The 26,183-nt window shown below is 38.2% G+C and overlaps 1 protein-coding gene across 9 annotated transcripts in view; it reads left to right on the top strand.

Annotated features, from left to right (window-relative positions):
• The window catches only part of adgrb1a (adhesion G protein-coupled receptor B1a), a 126,604-nt gene extending 101,184 nt beyond the window's left edge, over positions 1–25,420 (top strand). For 6 of the 9 annotated variants that reach the window (XM_077526416.1, XM_077526415.1, XM_077526409.1 and 3 more), the window contains 8 exons: positions 2,995–3,093; positions 8,846–9,017; positions 10,382–10,477; positions 11,892–11,931; positions 12,780–13,441; positions 16,448–16,483; positions 16,674–16,832; positions 23,702–25,413. In XM_077526416.1, coding sequence (XP_077382542.1) covers positions 2,995–3,093; positions 8,846–9,017; positions 10,382–10,477; positions 11,892–11,931; positions 12,780–13,441; positions 16,448–16,483; positions 16,674–16,832; positions 23,702–23,896 — 1,459 coding nt within the window. In that variant the 3' untranslated portion in view covers positions 23,897–25,413. Of the gene's footprint in view, positions 1–2,994; positions 3,094–8,845; positions 9,018–10,381; positions 10,478–11,891; positions 11,932–12,779; positions 13,442–16,447; positions 16,484–16,673; positions 16,833–23,701 lie in introns of all 9 variants that reach the window. The other 3 variants (XM_077526412.1, XM_077526414.1, XM_077526417.1) reach the window with 3 other exon arrangements.
• The last annotated feature ends 763 nt before the right edge of the window (positions 25,421–26,183 follow it).

The following is a 26,183-nucleotide window of genomic DNA, read 5'->3' as shown; positions in this document are numbered from 1 at the left end:
TAACGGGATGGTGCGTGAAGACCTTACACGATTTGTAGAATTCTATTTCCTCTTGTGAAAACAGTTAAAAAATACATGGAAGACAGATAATTTAGGCTATCGTAACGTTAATAATAACTTTACCATTGCTACTTTAATAATAACTATTTTTAATGTATGAATGTTCGTGATACATATGTCTATCTATCTATCTATCTATCTATCTATCTATCTATCTATCTATCTATCTATCTATCTATCTATCTATCTATCTATCTATCCATCCATCCATCCATTTATTTTCCTCCGCTTTTCCGGGGATCAGTTTACAAGCGTAGCACCCTATAAGCAAGGAAACCCAGACTTCCCTCTTTCCAGCCCATTTGTCCACTTCTACCAGAGAGATGGTGAAACATTCCCATGCCAACTGAGAGACATGGACTTGAAGGTGTGATTCTCCTCCTAATTGCTTCACATATGACTGCAAATACATGAGGCGAGGGTTGAAACCAACAGAAAAAAAATCTGTATAAAGCAGATACACTATGTAATACTTGGTGGAGTTGAACCCTCACTGGAAATAAATCCGAATTACTGCCTGCAATTGGGACCAAACTCTATACTTCTGGAGCACACCTTAAGAGACTCTCTGAGGCTCACGGTTGAATGTCTTCTCCAAATCTATAAAGCACATATAGACGTGGTGTCCACTAACCTCTGGGACCCTCCTGAGGGCGTAGATCTGGAGCACAATCCTCCTGCTGATTCTAAAGTTCAACTTCCAAATGGGTTATCTTCTTCTCAACCCTCAACTAGACCATACAAGGGATAGTGAAGAAGTCTGGTCCATTTGTAGTTTAATATACCCTTCCAGGCTATTTCATAAAAAGAGGGACCACCACCCTGGTCTGCAAATACAGAGTCACTGACTCCGATGCCTACATGATGTTAAACAGGCATGTCAATCATCAGAGCCCCACAACATCCGGAGCCTTTGGGATCTCAGAGTGGATCTCATCCACTTCCGGGCCATATTCCTAAAGAGCTTTGTAATCACGACCTCTCCAGTCCCCATATTAATTTTCCTCATTACTAGGGATGTGGGTGTAACTGACGGGGTCTTCAAAGTATTCACCCCACCGATCTACAATGTTGAGGTCAGCACGGACCAATCTCCACTATACATTTTGTTTAGTGAGCACTGCTTCACTATCCTGAGCTGTTAGATAGTGGATCGGAATCCTCAGATCTATCTGGAAGTACTTCTCCATGGCATCGGCAATATCCTACCAAGCCTGAGTTTTTGCTTTCACAACTGCTGAAGCGGTATTCCACTTAGCCTTTAGTAACCATCAGCTGACGAAAGAGGTGTTACAGGCCAAAAGGACCTAGTAGGACTCCTTCTTTAGCTCAACAGGATCCCTCACCACTGGTTTCTGTCAACTGGTTTGGAGATTATCACCCCGACAGCTACTGGCTGCCTTACGGACACAGCGCCTCCATCATGTACAAAAGATGGCCCATTCTTACTCCATGATTCCCCGCTACCATGGGACACGGTCAAGGTTCTGCTTAAGGAGGGGACTGAAACTCTTTTTGACAGGGGACTCTGCCAGATAGTCCCAGCAGACCCTTAAAGGACAAATTGGCATCCTCCCTCCCTCTCTCTGAGCTGTTACACTACCAGATGGTGAACATTTGATGGCTTTACCCCTCTCTTCAGCATATCCAGATCCATGACACAAAGTTGATCAAACAACTGCAGCCCAGAGTGTCTTAGTGCCAAATGCATGTATGACTATATAAATAAAGATGACTTGACTTGACACACTTATGTGTGAAGATGCCGCTCCTTATAGTTTGTTATTCCATGACAAGGACAAAAGTCCAATAAAAAAAAAAGTCAACCAGCATAACAAGGGTTCCCACTCGTTTCCCTGCATCCAAATGCAGAGAGAAGCTGCCCTCTTGTCCACTTGGGTGAATCCCAACTTACAGGCACCGAGCCAGGTGGCAAAAAAAGCCTATATCTACTCTATCTGCTTAAATTAATTTTACCACTGCTCACCTCTTTTCAGTTTGCCAATGCTATGTTTTTTTTTTTTTTTGTTAACCTGAGGACTATGGGCGGAGGTACTCAGAGGCTACTTGCTAGCGGGGGTGGTGTGGTTCAGTGGTATGGTGGTCGTCTCCCTACCCAGAGGTTTTGGGTTCGATCCCATGCCATTGTGACCACGTCGAAGTATCCTTGAGCAAGATACTGAACCCCCAATTGCTCCTGATGCTGCGTCATCAGTAGGTGAATGGGTAGTCAAAATGTAAAGCGCTTTGAGGGCCTTGTAAGGTGGAAAAGCGGTGTATATAAATGAAGTACCATTTAGAATTGGCACGATAATGAGACAGTATTTTTCGTTTGTCACTTGAAAGTGGCATATCTTCAATCAACCTTGCTGCTAAGTCATGGGCAAAGAAACTTTGTGTGGGTCGGGTATTATGTAATCCATAACCGTGTTTACTGTTTGCTTGGCAGGTGTTCTTGAGACCCAGCTGTTTTTAAACAAGGAATTAAATTGCTAATTCCCATAGGTCCACTTTACATTATAGTGTTGATTTTTCTCATCAGTCTACACATACAGTCAAGGATGAGATAATCAAAAGTAATATGTTGTGTGGCTTTTGTAATCCAAGCAAATGAATTATCTGGTAAAATGTTGAACACCCAGTGCAGAGTCCCAAACCCCTCAGGCTCAGTAAAATCCAATATGTGAAGACCGTCTTATCCCTTCCTCCATCTTCTTCAGAGTCATATGCAGATAAAACCAAGAAACACACACACATTCTGAGCTGGCTCACAACCCTGAGAGAGAGATTGTGCGAGACCACTGTGACTCACTGTTCACGTGACTGTTTTGTTTTTGTGTGCTTGTATGTACATGTACATTTGTATGAATCTGTGTATAGGTGCATTTGTATCTGTTTGTGTTGTTGTTACAGCGTGTTAATTTGACTTTGCAGTCAGATGACAGTGCCACTGTACAATATGACGCTCAAATGTGCCAAGTGTGGAGTTATCTCGTCGGCTGACGTATCCACCACAGCTACCAGTAACGCCATGTTAGTCCCGCTAATTATTTTTTCCTTAACTCTTCTTGCTTGTATCTTCTCAACCTCTCTTGTTCTCCCTCACTTTATTGGTTCTGTTTTCATGATCAGACTCTTATTGTTTTCTCAAACTGAGCTTTATGTGCTTCCAATCCAGAATACTTTACTGTACTGAACATGCCCCTCTGACAGTATTGGAACAGTGACACAAATTCTTTAATTTTTGTTGCTGACCGTTTGTAGCGTGGTTTGACATAAAACGCTGAATATGAGACAAGAGATCAGCATTGAGCTTTTATTGACATGTATTTTGCATCTAAATCAGATATACGACTTCAGCATGATTTGTAGTAAAATGCACCTTTTATGTGAGCCAAAGGAATGGAACAGACTCACGATAGGTTAACATTGAGCAGGTAATACCTGCATCAAGGTTATAACCAATTGAAACCACTCGACTTACATTCTACATCTGTGAAAGTCTTCACTCCAGCCTTTTGACGTTACTTCTTTCACTGTCCACTTTTGCAATTCAATGCAGGCTCTACAGTGTTTATCTCTCAAGAGTGTCTTGGTCAGACTTAAACATTCCACTTCTTTCCCTTGATAAACTCCTTTGGTGTTTTGGCAGTGTCTTTTGGGTCTTCATCTTACTGCCTGAAGTACAAACTCCCAACTGCTCTAACTACATCCTTATTTAAAATGGAAGATTTTTTTTCCATCTAGACTTCTGAGATCATTTTGCTACAGACATCATGGTGCTCATCAATAAAGGTTAGTGAACACATTCCACAAGAAGCTGTGCAAGCCCAAGACATAACATATGGGCTTGCATGACTAGATCAGCTTATATTTGGGGAATCATAAACAAAACCTTTTCTCCAAACTTTAGCCTTTCCATCACTTTTCCAGTTTTTGTTTCATCAGTCCATAAAACTTTTACTCAGCATTGTCACCAGCTCACCTCTACTTAGGAAATTCAAGCCCATATGTTTCTATTCTTACTAACGAGTTATTTGCATTGAACGGGTGCAGATCTGTACATCTGTGTGCTCGGAAGCCTAGCTTGTTTTTGTGCTACTGCTTTTTCTTTTTGAAGGACTGTATTTTCTGACAGTCTGAATGCCTTGTTGTGCCATCAGAGTGGTATGAGACTCACGATTCTTAAAGATACACTAAGGGCACACATGGAGACGAATGATCACGGTGGAAGTTGGTCTCCAAGTGCCCACTTCACAGCAGTGATCTGTGATTGCCGTGGGCAACTTTACATTATTCATCCATGAAGGTCTACCTGCAATTCCTTATAAACCCACTTTGCGTGCGTCGATCTTTTGCACGATTCCAAGATTGATTCTATTTCTGCTTCCGCGATGTCAAGGCCAGTGTGCGCCTCCGCGGAGCTGCTTTCATTGGCCAGGAATTGAGTTCACGCCCACAATGGCGCAAACGTCACTTTCTATCTGTGCCCGTCTACAAAAATAACAGAAAAAAAAAAACACCCATGCACACAGTTAAGACTTGACGTTACAGTAGACTTGTGCTGGACATGAAAATAAGGCCCTATCAAAGTAGTAACCTACATCATTTTTTCCTCATCACGTGTATGGGCACGTGATAATTCTTGGACAGGACGTTCCATGTTTGTTTTTACTTTGTAGATTTTGCACATTTTCTCTCAACCTTATTTCTTTGCTTTTCGCATTATTTTTTCTTTTTATCTTGGGGACACCTCTGACCTGAAGTGTCAAATTCAGGTCCAGAAAGTAATACAGTTTGGCTTTAGCCATAGGTGCTTCTTCTCAACCGGCAGGTAATAAAGCTCCCGGGTCTCATTCACCAATCACTGTAGTACAACACACTTTGGTAACAACACAACTCTCAGCCACATGTTTCATTGCTTTTGCTCACGTAAAAAAAATAAAAATAAATGGTGGGTTCAAACAAAAGGTGCTATCTTCAAAATTGTCTATCCAATCCAGACATAGAATACCTGAAACTTTTAGGACTGAAATGATGAGCCCTTGCCTCATATTTATTATTTATTGTTAAACCTAAATGTTTCAGTTAATAATAATAACATTTAGAATAAATGAAATAATTGACCCTGCTCTGTAATATAGTTTACATTTACATGTTTATGGGAAGTGAAGTTTGGGGTGTGAAAAATGATTTTATGTGTGTGTGTTTTCCTTTTTGGTGACAGACAAGCACATTCATAATCTGAAAGGAACTTATTCTGTATATTGTGTGTGTACCTGCGTGTGAACGTGCGAGCATGCATGTGTGGTTGCTGATTGATATTGTTTGTAACTGCATGGTCTGATATTGCTGTGTTTGAACATCAGATTTAAACTCCCACTTTGCCTACCTAGCCCTATCGCTAACATTGGTGATCACTCATCAATGTGTAATACTACATCTGAAAATTATTAGCTGATACAGCTGATCTTTTTTTCTTTTTTTTTAAATATAATTTATATATATATATATATATATATATATATATAGCAATTACTATTTACTTTTACTTACTTTTTTTTTTTTTTAATCTGAAACGTTTTACTTAAATAGTACATTTTAGTTAACATTTGTTTGAATGTAAACCATCCAAATAGCACCGTAACTTTTTTTTTTTGGCATGAATTGGAAATTTTAAATCCTGATGTTGGAATCATCACATCCTAATATCATTAGCGTTAGCTTCGTATATCATTTAACCAGTTTTGCTTTTAATCTATTTTGTTTTTAATTTTTTTTCAATGTTCATGATAGACTCTGACTATAACTTACACAGGCAACGTCAACAGACTAGGCCTCACTATTTAAGGGTTCTTAAGTTTTTAAATGAGGATTTTACTTATTAGGTTTAAATAAATAAATAAATAAATAAATAAATAAATACAAATATTTACAGATACCTGGCCCTGTGTGTGAGGGGAAAACATTACTTGCCCTCCATTACTAATTCATGAATTAACCAGAGGCGTATCGCTTTTTTTTTCTTTTTCCCTTTTTTTTCTTTTTTTTTTTTGATTACCTCTAGACCTGTTTGATCAAGAAATCACTTAAATAGAAGTTGCCTGACACAATGAAGTTAACCCAAAGAACTCCAAAATCAGCAACAAAATGCCACAATCCAAAGAAGCTCAAGAACAAGAAGTACAGACGTTACTCCAAGAACACAGCGACGATGCATCCAGGAGGTCACAAAGGAACTCATTTCCAAAGCAAAAACCACCACAGCCCAAAAACAATGGCTCGTGGGAGAATATTCTACGGCGGTCTGACAAGGCAAGACTTCCTTTTTGGAAGATGTGTGTCTCATTACATCTTGTGGAAATGTACCACAACTTTTCAAAGAAAGAACATCATACCAACAGTCAAACATGGTGGTGGCAGTGTGATCGTTTGGGGCTGCTTTTCTCTTTTAGAACAAGGACAACCTGATGTGACTGATGGAAACCATGAATTCTGTGCTTTCCCAGAAAACTTGAAGGCGAATGTTTGGCCACCAGTTTGTGACCTCAAGCTGTAGGGCAGTGATCCAAAACACACAAAATGAAGGCTTTGGAGAGGTCTCATAAAACTCCAAAACTGAACAGAATGAAATGTTGTGTCATGACCTAAACAAGGCTGTTTCTCACCAACCTAAAGTTGTTGAAACAATAACAATTGTGCAAAGAAGAATGAGGCAAAATATTTTCACAGATGTGAAAGACTCATTGCCAGTTATAGAAAACACAAGTTGTTTCTGGGGCAAAATACTTTTTCACACAGGACCAGGTACTGTAGCTATGAATATCCACCCGTTTTCCGAATCGCTCCTCCCCACCACCTCACCAAAAAAAAAAAAAAAAAAAATCAACATTTAAAAACTGCATTTTACTTTGGTTATCTTTGTCTGACATACACTACAGTACATATGTTTTATACACTGGGAAACACAACCCAGAGAAAATCCACGCAAACACACAGAGAACATGTAAACACTTCACACAAAGGCTAAAAATCAATAGTTATACCCAAAATGATGGTACAAGTTATAATGATGAGGCACTTTGAAGATGGTTGACCTCACCCATATAATTGCATTAAAATTCTCAATGAGGTCAAGGAATACAGTAAATTTAATAAAGAACTCTTGGAGTGTATTTCAACAAAGCAGGTTCAGTCAGAAAATTGGGTAAAGAAACCCTGAAATGTGGGGAACTTCGGGTCTTCCGTTCCAGAAAGAGAGGTACACAAGTAATACACATTTAAAAATAATAATAATAATAATACTAACACTGAAACTATAAAACTAAACATTTTTTTTAAAGAACTAAACTAATAAAAACTAACAGAACCACCCTGAAAACTAATAAAAACTTAACTAAAATGAAAAATTCCAAAACTATAATAACCCAACTGCCATATTGCAAATAAATTGGTTTATATACTGTAGCATTTTTCTAAATATGCAAAAGCACAAATAAATTATTTGTACATTTTTTAGGACTAAACACAATTTCTCTTCATAACATTATGTGGCCCTTGCGTCCTTCTGATATTCTGTATGTGGCCCTCAAATGAAAAAGTTTGGACACCCCTGCTCTATGGGGAGCTGCTGCGGTGTTGCACTTTTTTTCTGAAGACATGTTCAAATTCGCCATATGATCGCGTTAAGATTTTCGGTTGAGAGGGGTTTAAAAAAAATAAAATAACAAAAAATAAAATAAAATTAAAAAAAAGCAACGTGGAAGCAGAGGAGGGCCACACGCTTGGCGTCCTCGTTGCCTTGGTGACTCGACGAGTCGGGGCTCCATTGAGGTAGTCTTTAAGTCTGGTAGTAACTCCAGGTGCACATACTCAGCGTTGCTGTAACTCACTGGAATCAGCTGTGCTGGAAGCAAAAACGCAGTTTCCTATGTATGTCAACTCTTTGTTCAGTGTTAATCTCACAGTTTTTTGAACCTGCTTTGTTAAATACACCCCTGAACAAAACTCTTGTCAACATTGAATTTGACAAAACAATTAATGCTGACAAGAAACAAGGCAAAAAATAGTAGTCCAAATTTGTATCATATAATAGCAACACAGAGGCAATTACTCTTTGCACTCGTATGAAACACGTTATCTTAATTTAAGACTAAATGTACATATTTGCTATGTAAAGTGGCATTAATGAATAATTTGACAATGCCCATTAATTTCCCATCTGATGCTCAACATTTTAAATGGCGCCACCAATGCATTGCTTAGACTTCAGTCTACAACTATACCAGGGGTGGGGGGGGGGGGGGGGGGGGGGGGTTGTTGGGTTGTTGTTGTTGGTGAAAGCACTCAAAATAGAATAATAGAATACCTCTTCTGCCTCTGTCCTGCTTGTCCTTCTCTGCTCTGCCCTGATTCTACCCGTTTGCCCTCACTACTTCACCTTTGCTCTTCCCTTTAAAATCGATATTTTCTCCAGTTTGTCTGAGCCATCGTAAACATACATGCATGCAATATATGTAAATACAAACATATATATGAGAGTATTGGACGTATGGTTTGCCTATGGTGGTTGTCGTACAAAGAATGTGTTGTGATGTGTTCATGTACTGTTGAAATAGAAGGTTCTATGACTCAAATATACAGGGGTGCTTTTATTTGTGTTTTCATTTTTAAATCAGAATTAAATGCGTTTTGAACTTATATTGAAATGAATGCATAGTCACCTTTTTGTTACTGAAAGATGATTGCTGCTGTCGTTGACTGCTGTCCTGCTCCTATCCTGCAGGGCCTCACTGTGGAGCTCCTGTGTGGTTTTGCCCCTCCTGGCCCTCACGTGGATGTCAGCCGTACTCGCCATCACTGATCGACGCTCAGCACTGTTCCAGATTCTTTTCGCTATCTTTGATTCTATGGAAGGCTTCGTCATTGTCATGGTGCACTGCATCCTGCGGAGAGAGGTATCTGGACGTAACTATGGCGACAACACTGTACATTAACACCATCCTGTTTTTTTATTTTTTTTAAGACAACTGCAACTACATTGCTCTTTAATTGTTCGGGTTCATTGCATTCACCTACTATGTAGTTAGTCCTAAGAGGATGTTTTTTAAAGGTTTTGCACTCATTCCTTCACCATGCTCTTGCTCCCAAATGTCTCATTAGCATTTAGGAGCCATGGGGTGGCCTTTACAGGTGCTAATTTTTTTTTAGATCCACCCCCAGCAACCAGACAGCCCATTCGAAACCATCCAGAAGTATGAAACTCAAGCCCAGTTACTCCTGATAAAATTAGGGTGCGAATGAGCTCTTTGCTAATCAGCGTATGAGATCATCATTAGTTGAATGGCACAACATTATATTCTAGTACCTTGGAGATACAGATGACTTATTTTAATGAAAACTATTTTCAGCACAGTGGATTCTGAAGCGCATTTATTTTCTCGACTTTAATAAAATACTATACTGATTATGTAAATTCATGAAAATTCTATTCTGATTATCGATCTTTTTAAAAATAAACTTATCGTAGTAATTGTTTTGGATTTTTTTTTCATTGAGTTTTTATTTTGTTTTGACTTTTGGTTTTTAAATTCAGTTCATTTTAATTGATTTTTGGAGCAAGTTTGCGAGTTTATTATTAGTTTTATTTTTATTTTTGAAAATGCTAAGTCTTAGTTTAGTTTTTTGTTAGCTTTAGTATTAGTTTGCTATTTTAATATGTGTATTATTTGTTCAGTGCAAGATGGAAAAAAAAGAAAAAGGTCACTAAGTATTGTGTATTAAAGTAAACTATAATTCCCAAATGACTGTTCGACCGTCCTTCTGTGCAGTCGTCGGCCGGACAGTAATACCAAAATAAATGCATTTAAAATGAACCCCGAAAGCTCATGTATGATATTGACAAAAATTGAAATAAAGGACAGTTTCACTATATTTATAGCTAATTTTAGTTTAGTTTCAGTCAGTTATTTTTTAATAAAGCATTTTTTGTTTTTAATTTATTTAATTAACAAAAAGGCTCCCCCCAATTTTAGTTGTAGTTTTTTATAGAGTCAAACCCAGCCCACGCAGAGAAAATATGGAAGCTCAACACAAGCTGAGATAAAAGCCCGGAATAGGTGCCAGGCATATACTCGACTGTGCCGCCATAATGATTATATCATGTTCAAAATTTAAAAGATCAGTATAAAATATAAGGATAACCTGAATCGCTCTTAACCCTTCAAATGTCCATTCATTTATTCAGTTGGTCTCATCCATTGTTTCGGAAGTGTTGACCATCATTTATACTGTATAACATAGGCTGCACTGTGTTGAACAGGTTCAGGAAGCAGTAAAGTGCCGCGTGGTGGACCGCCAAGAAGATGGTAATGGCGATTCTGGTGGATCTTTCCAGAATGGACATGCTCAGCTTGTGGTATGCAAATGGATTTGTATCTTACATGCTCTACCGGTCAAGAACAACATTATGTGCAATTTTGACTTTTTTTTCCCTTTTTTTTTTACATGTTTATTAGGATCACAATCTTGAGCATTGTATTCAAAGTACAAACATTTGATCTGTTTTGATTTAAAAAAATAAATAAAAAAAAGACATGGAAGATTTTTTTGTAAATGTAACAAAATAAAAAAAAAATGACAATACTGGAGTGAATCTATTATTAGCCTACTGATGTCTTCTTGTCTTGTAGTCGATTGCCACTTCACAATCATTTGACTATCTGCCTGCCTGCCTGCCTCTGCCTGCCTGCTTTCCTGCCTGCCTGCTGGCCAGCTTGTCTGTCTACAGTGTCAAGTGATTAATCTATAGTAGATATAAAAAGTCTCAACAGCCCAGTTCATATTCCTTTTTTTTCCCCCTGTACACACCTGCCACTTTTTGAAATGCCTCTGATTAATCTCAAATAAAGTTCCAATGTTCTGGTAGGCATTTCCTGACATTTTTTGTTGGATCATCTTCCAGCACAAGCCATAGTCCACACAGAGCTTCCACAGCATTAGAAGGGTCTCAATGCTTTAAGGTAGGGGTCAGGTGAAGGGTAAAAATAATTGCCAAGTCATTAAATGTGCCATGGAAGACCGTGAAGACAGTCGTCATCAAGTTTAGAAAATATGTCCCTCCAAAATTGATGAGGCCGCAGCAACATGAAAGAAGTTGCAGGAATTTCTGACAAGGACTTGATGTAGTGTTAAGTACATGTGATAACTTTTCATATGTGTGGGTGATGGGATTGGTTAGCAAGATGCAAGCCTTGTCTTTAAGATGGGAAAAAAAAAAGACCATCACAACTACGGTGAAACATGAGCAGCTTTGGGGATGTTTATTTCCAGCTGGATGGACATTATGGTGGGGCAGACAGTTCCAAATAGAACTCAGTGTTAGCACATAACTTGAGGACTTAAAAAAAAAAAGTAATGAAAAGCCTACTAGAACAACTCAACTGTATTTGGGGTTAATCCGAGGTGCTTTAAATGACTCCTATTTAACATGAGTTTGAATGTGATTGGTAAATTTAGAACACAACCACATTCCCAGTTATTAAAGTCTGTGCACACTTGTGCAACTACATGATTTCACTTGTTTATTTTTACTTTTCGTCTCGAAAACATTCAAACAAATTTCAATTGGGTTGCACAAGCTATAGCTCACATTAATGGTGGCAAATGTCTTAAAATTATTATTATTATTTTAAATAAAACAACACTTGACATTTGAACAGGGATGTGTGGACATTTTAATATCAACTACATCCATGTCATCTTGTCTGTATTAAGTTGACTATTATTGGTATTAAGAATAATATATATTTCCTTTTATATTTTGTCACCAGACTGACTTTGAGAAAGATGTTGATATGGCTTGCAGATCAGGTAAATCAATTTTATTTCGGTTTATTTTTGCCCATTTGAATTATTTTGAAACATTTTCTGAACAGACGAGAGATGTGCGCACGCTTAGTACAACCACATTTTCGAGTCGGGTATGGCTGCAGCCTGGAGACCTCGGCGCTCATGCGAACCTTGATCAGTGGAATCTCGATGAAAGGAAGTTGCTGAAGCCGGAGGCGGCAGCTATCTTTATTTTTTTTAAATAAGAGTATGGAGCGCCAATAAAGAAGAATATGGAATCACAATGACGCTATTATTCAAAAGCCTAGCTCCAAAAGTAGACCTTAGATAATATTGTGATTTAACGTTAGTCATGTTAGAAGCTAACCCTAAAACCATATAAACATTTTAATACTACTTCCACTCACTCAAGTGGAAATAGCATGAACGCTAAGCATAATTTTATTTTGAAATTCATCCGATGTCAAGGTCTGCCTGAGCGTTGAGGTCTCCACACTGCAGCCATACACTTGAAATTTTCGGGGCAGACTTCCTGGGCTGTACAATATGTCCCAATATCTGGTTTGGCGTATCTGTGATGCAATGCGTATTACACTGCCTCATTTGCCATAATAAGTAAGAGAGTGGTTTATTGTTTGTGTCTGATTTATATTAAAGTGGAACTTTTGCATACACTTGTGTGACAAGTACATGTTGAATGGAGGCAACAGTCTGGACTCTGGAACAAATGACTTCCTAATTGGTCTCAAAGGGAAATGTTAGAAGTTAAGCAGCTCAAAAGTCAACTAGCATCATGAATATGAAACTTCAACGTAACTTCAATGAATCTTGTAACCTTTTCGCATCTTTCTTCTCTGCTCATCATCTAGGCACTGTGAAGCACTCCTCCCTCCAGGGAGAGGAAAAGGCCTCTTCTGGGACTGTAACCCTTCAAAGGGGGTCCAACTTCCACACCATGCCAGCCAGTATGGCCAAAGTCCACCTCCAGAACATGGCAGACTATACCAGCCACACACTGACTCTACGCAGAGAGAAATGTACCACCAAAGGAATCAGCACGGAGTTGCCTGGTGCTAAATCCATTTACATCTGTGACAGTGAACTCTTTAAGCAGCTCGATGGTGAGCTTCCACAAAGGAATGGAGAAGGAAGCAGTTGTGAGGGCACTGGCAAAGGCCCTGGGCTTGTCCTTTTACCAACCAACAACACAGGCACCCTAAGGCCCGCCAAGGGCAAGGAAGAGCAACCAACTAAGTATAACATAAGTGTTGAGCAGCTGCCTCAAACAAGGCTCATCCACCTGGCTAACCCTGTCAGTGGTGAGCCAGCGCTCGGATTTGGACTGAAGAGCCTGCCTGCTGACCAGGTCAGCGTGTCATGCTCAGAGAGAGACTCACCTGCGCACAACCTCCAAAAGCTACCAAGAGACTCTCAAGTGGACAGCAGCACCTGCAATGGAGCAGAATCAGGAAACTCGGCTGCGATGACCAAGAGTGAAACCGTTTCAACACTATCCACGAGTTCCCTGGAGGTGAGTACATTTTCATCTCTTGTCCAAGCAATACACTGTCACCTTCAGATTTGAAACTTCAACTTTGGATTTACAGTGAACGATACATGATTCTGTGTGGATGTCAGTTATTGCTACAAACCCCAAGAATCTGTTGACAAAACTAGAACTACCGTTAAGAAAAAAAAAAAAAAAGTAAAGGAAGTCCACAACACCTGTTTCTGTGTAGTTAATGATACCTTTCCTCACATATGGACGATGCTTGCTCAAATGGACATTAATAACTTGAGAAGATGCTGGTAAGGTTGCACAGTACATAGAGATGTGCGATAAGGACGATTTTATGGTAAATGAACTGCTTTTTATATAGTTATATTCCGATGTAGGTAATTATATATCAAGATAATATATCTCCTGGTATAGCACTGTTATTCAAAATTAATGAAATTAATGGCAATTCTCTATTACCTTTTTTCATTTGTTCGTAAAATATATACTTGTAGACAACACACAATGGAAATAAAACACTAATATCGATTGGAAAAATAAATACCACTCAAAATATGTTATGTTCAAGGAATACAGTAATGTGCAAAAAACAAAAGTGTAATATTCAAGATGGCCAATCGTTGCCGGAACAACAGTTGGCCATCTTGTTTTAAATGTCCCTTTTAACTAGCTGTGGTGTCGCAGTCTGAACAGAGGGGGCACCATACAAAGGGAGCACATTACTTAATAAAGTCTGCTAGCTTAATGCTAACTATACTGTATTGTGAAGCCCCATAGATGTAACCTTGCCTGCAAGCTGAATTCTCGTAGTATTTATGAGTTCACCAATCCCCGAGAATCCATCTTTTGCCGTGCCCGAGGGTGGGATATGCGGCTGTGACGAAAATGAGAAGTGCAGAGGCTGGGGGGGGGGGGGGGGGGGGGTGGGGGGTGGGGGGGGACAAACAAACCAAACATGGAGAATGAAATTGATTCTGTTCTCCCACAATTACCCACAGTTTCATTTTTGGGAAAAGAAGAGTGAGACATGCTTTGTGCATTTTTAGTTGGAAAAGATGTTTTGTGTTTGTACCTACAAAGACAAAATTTCCATTCGTTGCTGTAATTGGTCGATGTGCACAATTTGCCACATCGTCCAATCAGCTCAAAGTATTGCACTGAATGTCCAGCCTTTCCTGAGCAGATCACATTGGAGCAGTCCCAGATTGACATTGTGGATTCACAATATCATGTTCTAACTGACATTAGCAATGATGCTACGTAAGTAAACGTATGTCATTCTTGTATAAATTGATCGATACCATGAAGGCGTACACAACTGAATTTCATTTTGGAAAGCAGTTTTACTGATATGAGTGTTTGAATTATTGGAAGTTCAAAATGTGAAAGAAAACATTGTTCTAAAAATACGAAAGTTAATGCTCAGATGTCCCTATTATTAATCCCAAATGAAGTTCCATGATTTGCAATATGTTGTTTCCAAAGATGCGAGGTCAATTCGTGAATATATAGGATTTTTTCCCGTTTTCATTACTCTACCTCGGAAATTACACCATCTATTTTGCCGCCTGCTATTGTGTGAATGTAAAATGGCTGCCACATTCTGGCAGATCACAGATCCCTCTGGTGTATTGTAACAGCATAATGAAGCTTTCTCTAGCCCTAAGCACATTAATAAAGATAATAATAATAATAATATGTAGAAGAACCTCCCAGAAAGAGAACTCTTAAGACACGAAGATGCATTTGTGTTAGTTTTCATGGGAAATGCATATTGAGTAATATTAGAACCTCCCATATCTACACAAATGTAGTTAGGATCTTCATATTCTTAATATTTGTTGCAGATCTCGAAATTTCATTTGGGACAGAACGTTAAAGACATTTTGACTTTGAAAATGTGCGTGTGGTGGGGAAATTACTTTAGTGTTCCATTTTGAATGAAAACTGCAAATAATAATAATAATAATAATAATAAACCTCCATATCACAATACTCATATCACTTATAGACAGATAACCCACCGATTTTCAAAATGAAACTCAGCAGGGTGTCTCTTTACATTATTGATTAAATTATATTAAAACGGCCCATATTTATTTGAACTGCCTCATATTTTTTGATGTAATAAAAATACAACAAATTAGAAGTTGTGTTTTGCCATCTCTGATTCCACTGATGTTTTAGGATTTTGCCAGGGTAACACAACAATAGATGCTGGCGGTGTATTGCATTAATAAGATAAAAGTGTAATATTTCTGTATGTAAACTTAGCCACTGCGTATGAGTCGTGTTACTATTAACCTAATATTGTTCTTTCCAGCATTGTACAATATATGGGTCAAAGTTGTAATTATTCTTGGTAAGTTAGACATCCTTTTGTCTCATCACTTAATATCCGCTTTGATTTGTTTTTTGTTTAAATCCATACATCATCTCGATACATTTGTCACTGTTTTATTGTTGCTTTAATTTCGACAACAAGCAGCTTATGTCATGGGCAAACAAAACGACATCCAAAAATGTAAGCCAAGACGGCCATAGGAAAACCCTAGATGGTAAAAAGAGATTTGAGTTTAGTCCCAGATTATAGTGCTGACTGCAGTCGCAAGATGTGGCATCATCGTGAGCAGCACAGAGTGGCCTCAACATCTGTCTGCTGGTGTCTTTTCACTTCAGGGCAAAGCACACTTCCATAATGGCGTGTGAGGCAGCAGCTGCCAGAGCAACTGGGCAGCCTGAAGGTCAGGTTTTCCCTCACTATTCAGTGACAGCTGACTTAAAGGTCATTCGGTCACAATCTGTTAAATGCAAGCTTTTGCCAACGGGGCTGGAATGACCAGCGACAAACCTTGTTTTCTCCCTTCGTGACTCACTGCTCCACTATGAGTTGCAGAAAATCCCGTATTGACTTTCCACCACAGTAAAATGTCTTTAGGATACTCAAGCATTTGTCTTCTCACGTAGCATATAATATCTTTACACGTCTTTAATCTGTTTGTATCATCTCCCCCCCAGAGGCGAAAATCACGCTATGCAGAGCTTGACTTTGAGGTAATGTTAGTCTCTTTCATTCATATACAGAGCTTGGATTTGTCTCTCTAGTATTTTAATCTGTAGATGTTTGCATACATTTATTATTCACTGTTTGGTTTGGAACGTTATTAGAGAGATTAGAGATGAATAAGAAGAGGAATTGATGGGAGCCTGTGCTATTTCCCTTGTGCGTAATCTTCCTGTGCAGAAGATAATGCACACCCGGAAACGCCACCAGGACATGTTTCAGGACCTGAACAGGAAGACTCACAGTGCAGACATGGATGTAGAGTCTCCACCTGTTGATGCCAAAGCTACTAAAAGATGGAGTGTGTCCTCTGCCAGCAGCGACAAGACCAACATAAGTGTAAAGACTTTATTCTGTTCTGCACCCCACCCCCCCACCCGTCTAATGATGTTCCCCTTTCACCTAATACAAGACAAAATCAAAAACTTGGGTGGAGTTGTCTGGTAGTCAGATCCAATTAGCTTCCACGTCAACTTCATCCGTTACTTTGGTGTTGAGGCCCACACAATGCTGTGACCTCAACCAAGTAAAACTCCTATGGAATTTTACTTTTCTGGATAAATTGGGGAGAGAAAAAAAAAAAGTTCTTGCGGGAAACCTTCCCAGAGGAGTGCACTCTATTAAAGATTCAAAAGAGATGTCAACACCATATTTCACTTCCTTCCTCTAAGCTTGCTGGTTGAGTGTAGCTTTGCCCGTGTAGTGTTGTCGGTCCTACTTCAGTCTGTTGTTGACGAGACGAGAAAATCGGTGCTTCATAGATAATTAACATTATTTAACTCATTATGTAATTCAGTCTATATAAGACATCTGGCAGCTGAAATAACCTCTTCTACTGCATCACCATTGAAGGTCGTGCTTAGTTTAAAGGCAAGGCAATGCAGCATGGGTTGTTGTACTGTTAATTATTTCAGTTTTTTTCTGGTTCTTATCATTTTCCCCATCTTTTAAATGTTCATCATTGTCATTTTAAGCTTGTCTGTTTCTATGCTGTAACAAAACATTGGCTGCATGTTGATTATAATTATGTGTTATTATCCCTCAGGTGGGAAGATCAAGTTAAAATTCATGGGAGTAGAAATCATTAGCGTTCCAACCACGTTTTAAAAAGTCATCTGTCAAGTCATTATGAAGGGTTTACACCTGCTTTCTTGCTTCCTTTAGTGGTATTGACAGGTCGGGAAATAAGTAATAGCCAAGTGTTTGTTTGCACTATCTTTCATTGACAGCAACATTACATCCGAGGCGCAAATTATTAACCAGACATGGACATCAGCAAGTTGGGATACCCTTCCGTCATCGTCAATCCATCAAGATTTCAAGCTGAAACAAACTGTATCAATCCGTCAGCATTATTTTAACCGCCATGGCTAAATTACAGCCGCTATTTTAGAACCGACATTAAATTTCACAAGCACAGTCTGTCAGTTGACAGTCCATCAATGTTATTCTAACCACGCTTCCGCCATGCTAAATTGCATTTTGTCACCACTATTTTCCACTTGACATTGTTTATGTTATTATTCTTTTCCTCACTAATGTTGCCACATATAGTATGTGCTAGGGGTGTGAATTGCCTCGTACCTGACGATTCGATCCGTATCACGATTCATAGGTCACGATTCGATTCGATACCGATTAATCCCAATATGAATTTACAAGTCGATCTTTGCGATTTTTTTCCTTTTTTACTCAAATTTAGAAAATACCATTCAGTAAACTTGTACATGTACACTGTAAGATTTGTATGAAATTCTATTATTTATTGATCTGAAACTTCAGTTTTATAACTGTGAGCCACTGTATGTAACAAACAGGTTGTAACCTTTTTAATGTTAGAACAGCATTGAAATAAAATATTAAGGCTTAATGTTCCATCAATATAACATTCTTCCATGCTTAAAAGGTGTGAAAGTTAGACGTTCTGTTTGATATTTTTCAATCAAAAATGGATGTTAAAAAATCGACTCGGCTGCCTATTGAATCGATTCGAGAATTGTGTGCTGTAGTATCGCGATATATTGCCGAATCGATTTTTTTTAACACCCCTAGTATGTGCACATGGTTGTAAATGTCGGCAATACTGCCGCGCACGACCAGGTACGACCAATACTTCCCCTTTTTATGGTCACTTGGCTGTTCAATAACATGTCTGACGTAAAATGGCACACTGAAGGACGTCTTCAATGTCTAACAATGTCCTTGATCAGCGTTGCCACGTGGTAAATATAGAATTATCGTACCATAGAGTCAAAATTAGCGTATTTTGGTGTAAATTATCGTACACCCGTCGTAACCATAACAATCCCACTGATTCGCGGCAGTCAAATAGTCAAATATAGTCATTCCAGTGATTAAAAGCGCTCGCCACACGCAGGCACTCAGGGCTTCGTTGCGTCAGTAGAGAATGGGTTTTAACGTGACTGATCTGTATATATTACTGGACAGCTGATAGGCCAAGAATTTCAAAGCCACAAGGCCGCCATATTTCTACTCCCAAGAAACGTTTCTCGACATACGATGCTATACATTTAAAGTATTGAAATTGGAGAACATTTGAGACGGTACTTAGTAGAAAACATGATTTATGATGTTTTAAATTTGTTAAACATAAACAAGAGAACTTCAGACATTTTGCAACTTGCCTTAAATACATGTATAAATCATATGCCTAATTATGTTTACAGGAGAAAACTTGTATATATATATATTTTTTTTTATTATTAAAGAATTATCCTGTAATTCAACAAAAGATGCCTCTGCCAAATCTAATATTGGGGTCTAATGAACTGAGCGATAAAAGAAAAAGGGGGGCTCCAAAGCAGCACATACCGTCCACTTGTTAAAAACTAGTGACCCAGTGACAAAAGGTCAGTTGGTATACTGACCCGGTTATTAATGATTACTTTGATGAACAAAAACCCACTTCCAGCAATGTTTAGCCCATCAGTTTTATGAAGTTTCCCGTCATTCATTTATTGTCAACAAAATGGATGTCCATCATTGACGAACCAGCCGTCAATATTGATGCAATACCGAGCTTTACGCAGAGGCTGCAGTTACGCTTTAGGCCAGAGGTGGCGGTCCTGAGTAAAAATAAATAAATAAATAACCAAGTTCACAATGCTCCTTTAAGCAAAAAGCAAGTGGTGTCACACATTGAAATTTGTACAGTGAACATAATAATGCAAATAATAATATGCATTATTAATAAATAATGACAATAATAATAATATTATTATTATTCCTACTGCTACTTAGGCTAGAGAGGACAGCTTCCGCGTCTGGAGCAGTCCAATGTGCGCGAACTGAAGTCTGCTCAGCTCAGAGGCGAAACATCTTCTAAGACAATCAAAAAAGTCCAATTGCAATCGACTCAATGCCCTGAGAATATAACATGCAGTTCCCAAATGATCTTATTTATCAAGGAGAAAAACTCCAAACATGTCTTGCGCTATGTGAGTGTGGATGCAAGTAATTGGCCCCTTGAGCCAAACAACCGGTTGTGACACCCTTGGCAGCAATAACTAAAATCAAGCATTTCAGACTTTCCCATCGCCGTGGAGGAAATTTGGCCCGCTAGTCAGTCATAACTCTGCATGAACTGCTCGTTTAAGGTCATACCACAGCTTTTTAATACAATTAAGTCTGGAATTTGACTTGGCTGCTCCAAAACCTTCATTTACTGTAGTTTTTATTAACCAGTTATCGTAGGATTTGCTGTTGTGTTTCAGGTAAGCTTGAGGGCAAAAGCTGAAAGCCAATCTGTTGCCTCCAAGATTTTCTGATAGACAACAGAATTCATTGTTCCCTTCGTCATAAGTTGTCCAGGTCCAGGAGGTGCAAAGTTGCACATGTTGAAGATGTTCTTTTGAAATATAGTGTTATTTTTATGCTAGCTGTAATGATGAGACAAAACTTTTTTTTTTTTTTTTGTTACGAATGTTTTTCTTTCTTTGGAATTTGCCCATGGATGCCATTTTTGCCCAGTTTCTTTCTTATGGTTGAGTCACGATGACTGACCTTAAGTCAGGCCAGTGAGGCCTGCAGTTCCTTGGATGCCGTTCAGGGTTCTGTTGTGACCTCATGGATGAGTCAGTTGTTGCACACTTGAGAAATGATGTGTGTGTGTTCCTGTGAAGGTGAGATGCTGATATTATTGGTTATTGATTGCTATGAATGTGAGGAGCAGGATTTTATACAGTTGCTGTAAAAACAGGTGTGTTGTGGCTGGTGTGAGAGGATGTTGAGTGTGAAAGCTGAGTTTTGGTCCAATTGTATATTTTTCTGCTAGATTGTTTTAGATAAATCAGCGAAAAGCTATAAAACAAAATATTTAAATGGGAAGTCAAGTAAAAAATATTCTTAAGAAAAGTATGTTCTATAAAATAAAAAAAAACATATAGTCAACAGTTATCTAGAGGCGATGCAACGAAGGCATGGATGGTTTCTAAGTGCTGTTGTGAAAAACGGCATTTGCGCCATTTGCCGGTCCAATTTAAAATCTCCATCCAATTTCAAACCCAAGTTTGAGACTGTTGGCTTTTTGATAAGTCGCCATGCGGCCCAAATCAGCAAAGTAGGATTGCGTAAGGGCCACTGGGACCAAACACCATCACTTGTTTGCTTTTCATTGAAATTCAAGAAGTTTAGTGCCATGCTTTGATTTCCTCCAGACAGGAAAAACTACAAAAGACCCATTGAAAGATGGTCTATTCAAGTATTATTGGTTTTAATTTGTTGTTTTAGCATTGTTTAGTTTACTAGTGTGCTAGGACTTCACGGATCAATACACACATTTGTGTTTGTTTGGCATCGAATCATCAAAGAAGATTTGCAGAGTGCCATGAAAAAGATTCAGAGCATTGTCAAATAGTATCAGGTATGATTTCATGTGCATGGGGTCTATACACATTTCCTTTTAACTCATTCACTGCCAATGGCAACTATAGACGTCAAAAATCCAAGCAAACAGCCAGTGCAAATTTTGACAAGGAATTTGAATTTAGTTTTAGTTATTCATTGTTTTCATTCATAGTTATTAATCATTGTCATTATGAATAACAACGATGACAACAATTTCAATGCTAAGTGCTACCATCGTGCGTAGAACGGATTCCTGTTACCCTACAACACGGGCGTTGACGTTCTTGTGATCGGTCTTGGTCTTACTGAGAGCACATATTGGGTCTAGGCCTCCAAAAGTCAATTTTAATCGACTAAAATTGCTCTTTATTTTTGTTGACTAAAATTGGATTAAAACTAAAATACAATCAGGTGACTGAGTTATGACTAAGGCTTTAATTACATTTAGTCAGAAGACTATAACTAAAACTAAATTATTTTTTTTTATATTTTAAAATTAGAATTTTAAATTTTCTTTTCTTTTTTTTTTCAAAATTAACGGATAATTGCTTGGATTTTGACGTCTATAGTCGTCATTGGCAGTGAATGAGTTAAGATGCGTCAACTAGCGTTCCTACGTGGCTTGTCTGTAAAGGTCTACTATACTTTTGTTTTTCTTTTTTAAATCAAACTGCATCAATAAACAACCCCTGTCGGAATTCGTGCCCAGTGGTTGATGTCACTCATGGCGTGCATTTGTGAAAGATGCCGAAACAATACAGAGTAGAAAAGTCCTTTCACCATCTTGGTATATCATATCCAACTAATATGCAACTCGTGTATTAAGTAATAGACATGAAATGCGCTTAAGGAAAAGCCCAGCAGTTGGAGACAGAACCTTTGTGGAAGATATAGAGATAGCGTAAAACAACAGTTAGCTAGTTTAATATTAGTTACAACTTCCAGAAGGGCTGGTGTAGAGCTATCACTTGCTACTGTTTGCAAAAGAGTTTAACACAAGTATAGAGTCCTTTTCGACATTAATATATTTTCCTTTTCTGTGTACATGGAACTTGCCAATGCAAAGTAAATATTTTTGACTGACAAATGATTTGAACGTACTTGCAAATGTGTTAAATGATAAATTAAGTGCACTTATATGCGCTTTATCGACACCATATGGTGCCCAAAGTGCTTGACAAAGGCTCACAATGTTTAAACGTACTTGCAATTACGTTTATACATATTTGCATATACATTCAAACGTATTTGTAGGCTAAATGCTAAAAACTTTTTTGGGTTTTTTTTCCCATAATGTCCTGGGGTATTGATTTGTACATGCACATTCCCCATGGCGTAGCAGGGGGAAAAAAATTGCCGAACGGAAATTGTGCCCTGCAGACACAATAAATAAAAAAATAAAAATAAAATAAAAAAGGAATAAACCATGTTTACATAATTCATTTTCCAAATATATTGGTATAATGTCATCCAAATGTTTTTAAAAAAAAATTGCAAATGTGCAAGTCAATAAGCTGTGCCATGATGGGAAAAAAAATGCAATGTCTTAAGCATTTACCCTACGTTCGAACACACTTGCAAACATATTTACCAGACAAAAATGTTTATTCCACATTGGCAGTTCCACGATTCCGTATAATTTTGGAACTAATATTGTGTTTTATAATCATTGGCGGTGACACTTGTGAACTGGTATTTCATTGCAGGATGTTTGGTCTGGATTCCACAATTCCTTTGCATTTGCTGGACACTTGTAAAACTAAGCAATCGTCAAGAAGACCCTTGCAAAAACTTCATATTGTTATAGCTGTTGATATACTAAATGGTTAGAATTAGTCAAAGATTTTTTTGTTTCTTTTTACGGAAAAAATGCACGTTTTGTGAATAAATGGTTATTTTTGGTACTTTGGGCCACAGATAATTTTCTCACTCATTCTGTGACAGGAACGAAACATGCATGGTGCAATCTTAGCATGATATTTCTCTTGTAATGGCTTTTCGGGAATTTCTGTATGCTATACAACTAAGTATTATTTCAAGTGATTTAGCAGGAAAAAAACATTTTTTTAGTTTATACGATGAATGTTTTTTTTGTTTTTGTTTTTTTAAAGAGGGGATTGATTTATTTATTTTTTTTTATATTTATTTATTTTTTTTAATTTAGAATAGAAAACATTTGCATGTATGGAAGTAAAATATGGATGTAAAAGCTATTATGGATTTTTTATTATGGTTTTGAGGTCTGTAGCTCACACTCTGCAGTCTGCACACAACCCAATCTCAATAATATCATAAATAATTCTAATGTATAATTAGCAAATGTGCTCTCCTTCTGTCATTAGGATAAGCAGCAGACCCCAAGTAAGAGGGCATGGGAGGGCATACAAAAGACCCACTCGCCTCCATCCTGGGGAAGAAAAGACCTGGCAACAGCGGTGACCTCCCCTTTGGAGATGCAGACGGTGGAGTGGGAGAAGACAAGTGCAACTATTCCTTTGGTAGGCCAGGACATCATGGACCTGCAGACGGAGGTGTGATAAATAAACCGCATTTCCTCAACTCACCTTTCACTTCACTCTTGGACAAATAAGGAACATGTCACATACTGGATGAGGTCCACTGCAAATGTGAGGAGAAAGTATAAAAAGACAATAAATGCAGGACATAAGAGACATAAGAGAACTGCAATCATGATGTCTTTGTATGTTGTTTCATTTCATGTCTTCATCAGACACGAACTGCCTCCTTGAATATGGACATGAGTACCAAACTGGCTCACGTGGGAGAGACAGTTGGGAAAATAGGAGATTTAGTGACTCCATTGTGTATCATACACAACGGTTATGACCTGTTGTCTAATATGTATGTAATGGTTGTAATGTAATTAGTCACGTCTTCTTTCTTTCCATTCAGTGTTGCTGCATCACTTTTGCACTCTCTCTTTCTCCAAATCGACACTGCTGTTTTACACGGCTCAAGAAAGTTTTTCCTCGACATTAGTGATAAATCAAAAAATCCACAATAGTTTGACGACAGACTGCCAAGCGCCAAATCCGATGCTCCTTAAGTCAATCCCTTCCCCCGCACAACTCGCCCATATCCTTTTGGCTCTGACACTTTCCAACCTGGCACTAGTGAGACAAGTGCGGGGGGAATGTAGATGAAAACAAAATGGAGAATTGCCTTCTCCTCCAATGACTCCTCTGAGATTCTTGCAGGCTTTGCTATCTAATCGGGCCTCGACCTCAATGCCACCCCTGAGGATCGAGGGTAGCTCACATCTAGTCGGACAGCACATCCAACTATGTGGCGTTTGTTGACAAAGACAAGCAGGCAGGTTTACTATAGCTGATGTAAAATTGTTTAACGTTGGTATCAAAAAGGAGTAAGTATGTTGAATAATTAAAGATGGCTATGTGACTCAGTATATAAATATATCGAAGATATGTTGTGATACATAAAAGGAACACGAAAGCACAAGGCTCATTTGGAGCCATGATGTACAGCATTGTAATTATTTGACAGAGTTCTACAGAATGGATGTCAGCATTTTATTATATTTCATATTCTGCTTGGGTCGAGTCATTACTGAAAATATCAAAAGAATTATTATGATATTCTTCTTTTCCCTTTCCTGTCTTTTCAGGATACTGGACTTTATGCGTGTTCTGTATGGCAATGTAACCTGCGTGTTTTTATACCACGACAACCATTTAGTCTCCTTGCTGTTGTCCCCTGTTCTCGAATCTGCCCGATCGCCAGCCTTTCTCTCAGAGGCCTCCCACACTTCCTAAATTGCCTTTTTATTTTACCTGGGGTCATCTGTTTGTTAATGTACAGTTTTCAGAGCACAAAAGTGAATGTGTCTTATTTCTAATAAAAACAAAAACAAAAAACAAATCTATATATGTACTTATACAAAAGCAGCCATCATGGTTTTAGTATTTGTTACTGTTTTCTTACTCTCCTTCTTTCTTCAAATATGACAAAATAAATGTGTTAATGTATCTAGGGTGACCAGATTTTCAAAATTTAAAACCCGTGACAATAATTTCGCTGAAATCCATATACAATAAATTCTCACGAGAAACTATAACAAATTTAAGCAATCAGTCAATCTAGTGGGTGTTTGTGTTATTGCTTTCTTTAATGCTAAATGCTATCTTGGTTGAGTTTGACAGCGCTAAAAAAGAAATGCACTCAACATTATCCAACCTTTTTTTGTTTGGCCGTTTTCCTCGTGCCGATCCTGCATTGTAATATTTGAAATATGCCACCAGGAAAGCTTAGCTTGCGTTGGATCTGACCTATGACCGCAGCATTAGGCTAGTAGGACTACATTTCCCATGATTCCATGATGACACATAAGCAGGAAGTAGTTATTATATATATATATATATATATATATATATATATATATATATATATATATATATATATACTTCCTGCTTCTGTTTCATCACCCCCACCCCCACACAGAATTTTACTCTGAAGAGAATTGGTGCAGTACTTGGGATAGAAGACGGTCTTTTTCTTGTCCAATACGTCAGAAAACTCCCATTCAAGTGAACGACGGCAACTGCCGATTACGCACGGGATACGTCATCACGATCACGTGACCAGAATAATGGCGTTCACCACAGTATGTTCTTATTTTGATACTTAATCGGGTAAAAAGAAAAATTCAGGGATTAAAATGCCAGAGATATTTGCACTTTTTATTGTTTATACACAATGCCTAATCCAATACTGGAAAATGAGTTATATGTATCGCTTTAAGTTCGATAGAAATGCATCCATTTGCAGTCAGCCGGTCAAGAGAGT

This window comes from Festucalex cinctus, chromosome 7 (genome assembly GCF_051991245.1).
Source record: "Festucalex cinctus isolate MCC-2025b chromosome 7, RoL_Fcin_1.0, whole genome shotgun sequence".
In the NCBI taxonomy this organism is placed as follows: domain Eukaryota; kingdom Metazoa; phylum Chordata; class Actinopteri; order Syngnathiformes; family Syngnathidae; genus Festucalex; species Festucalex cinctus.
Note: the sequence above shows the minus strand (reverse complement) of the source record. Positions and strands in the feature narration are given on the sequence as shown.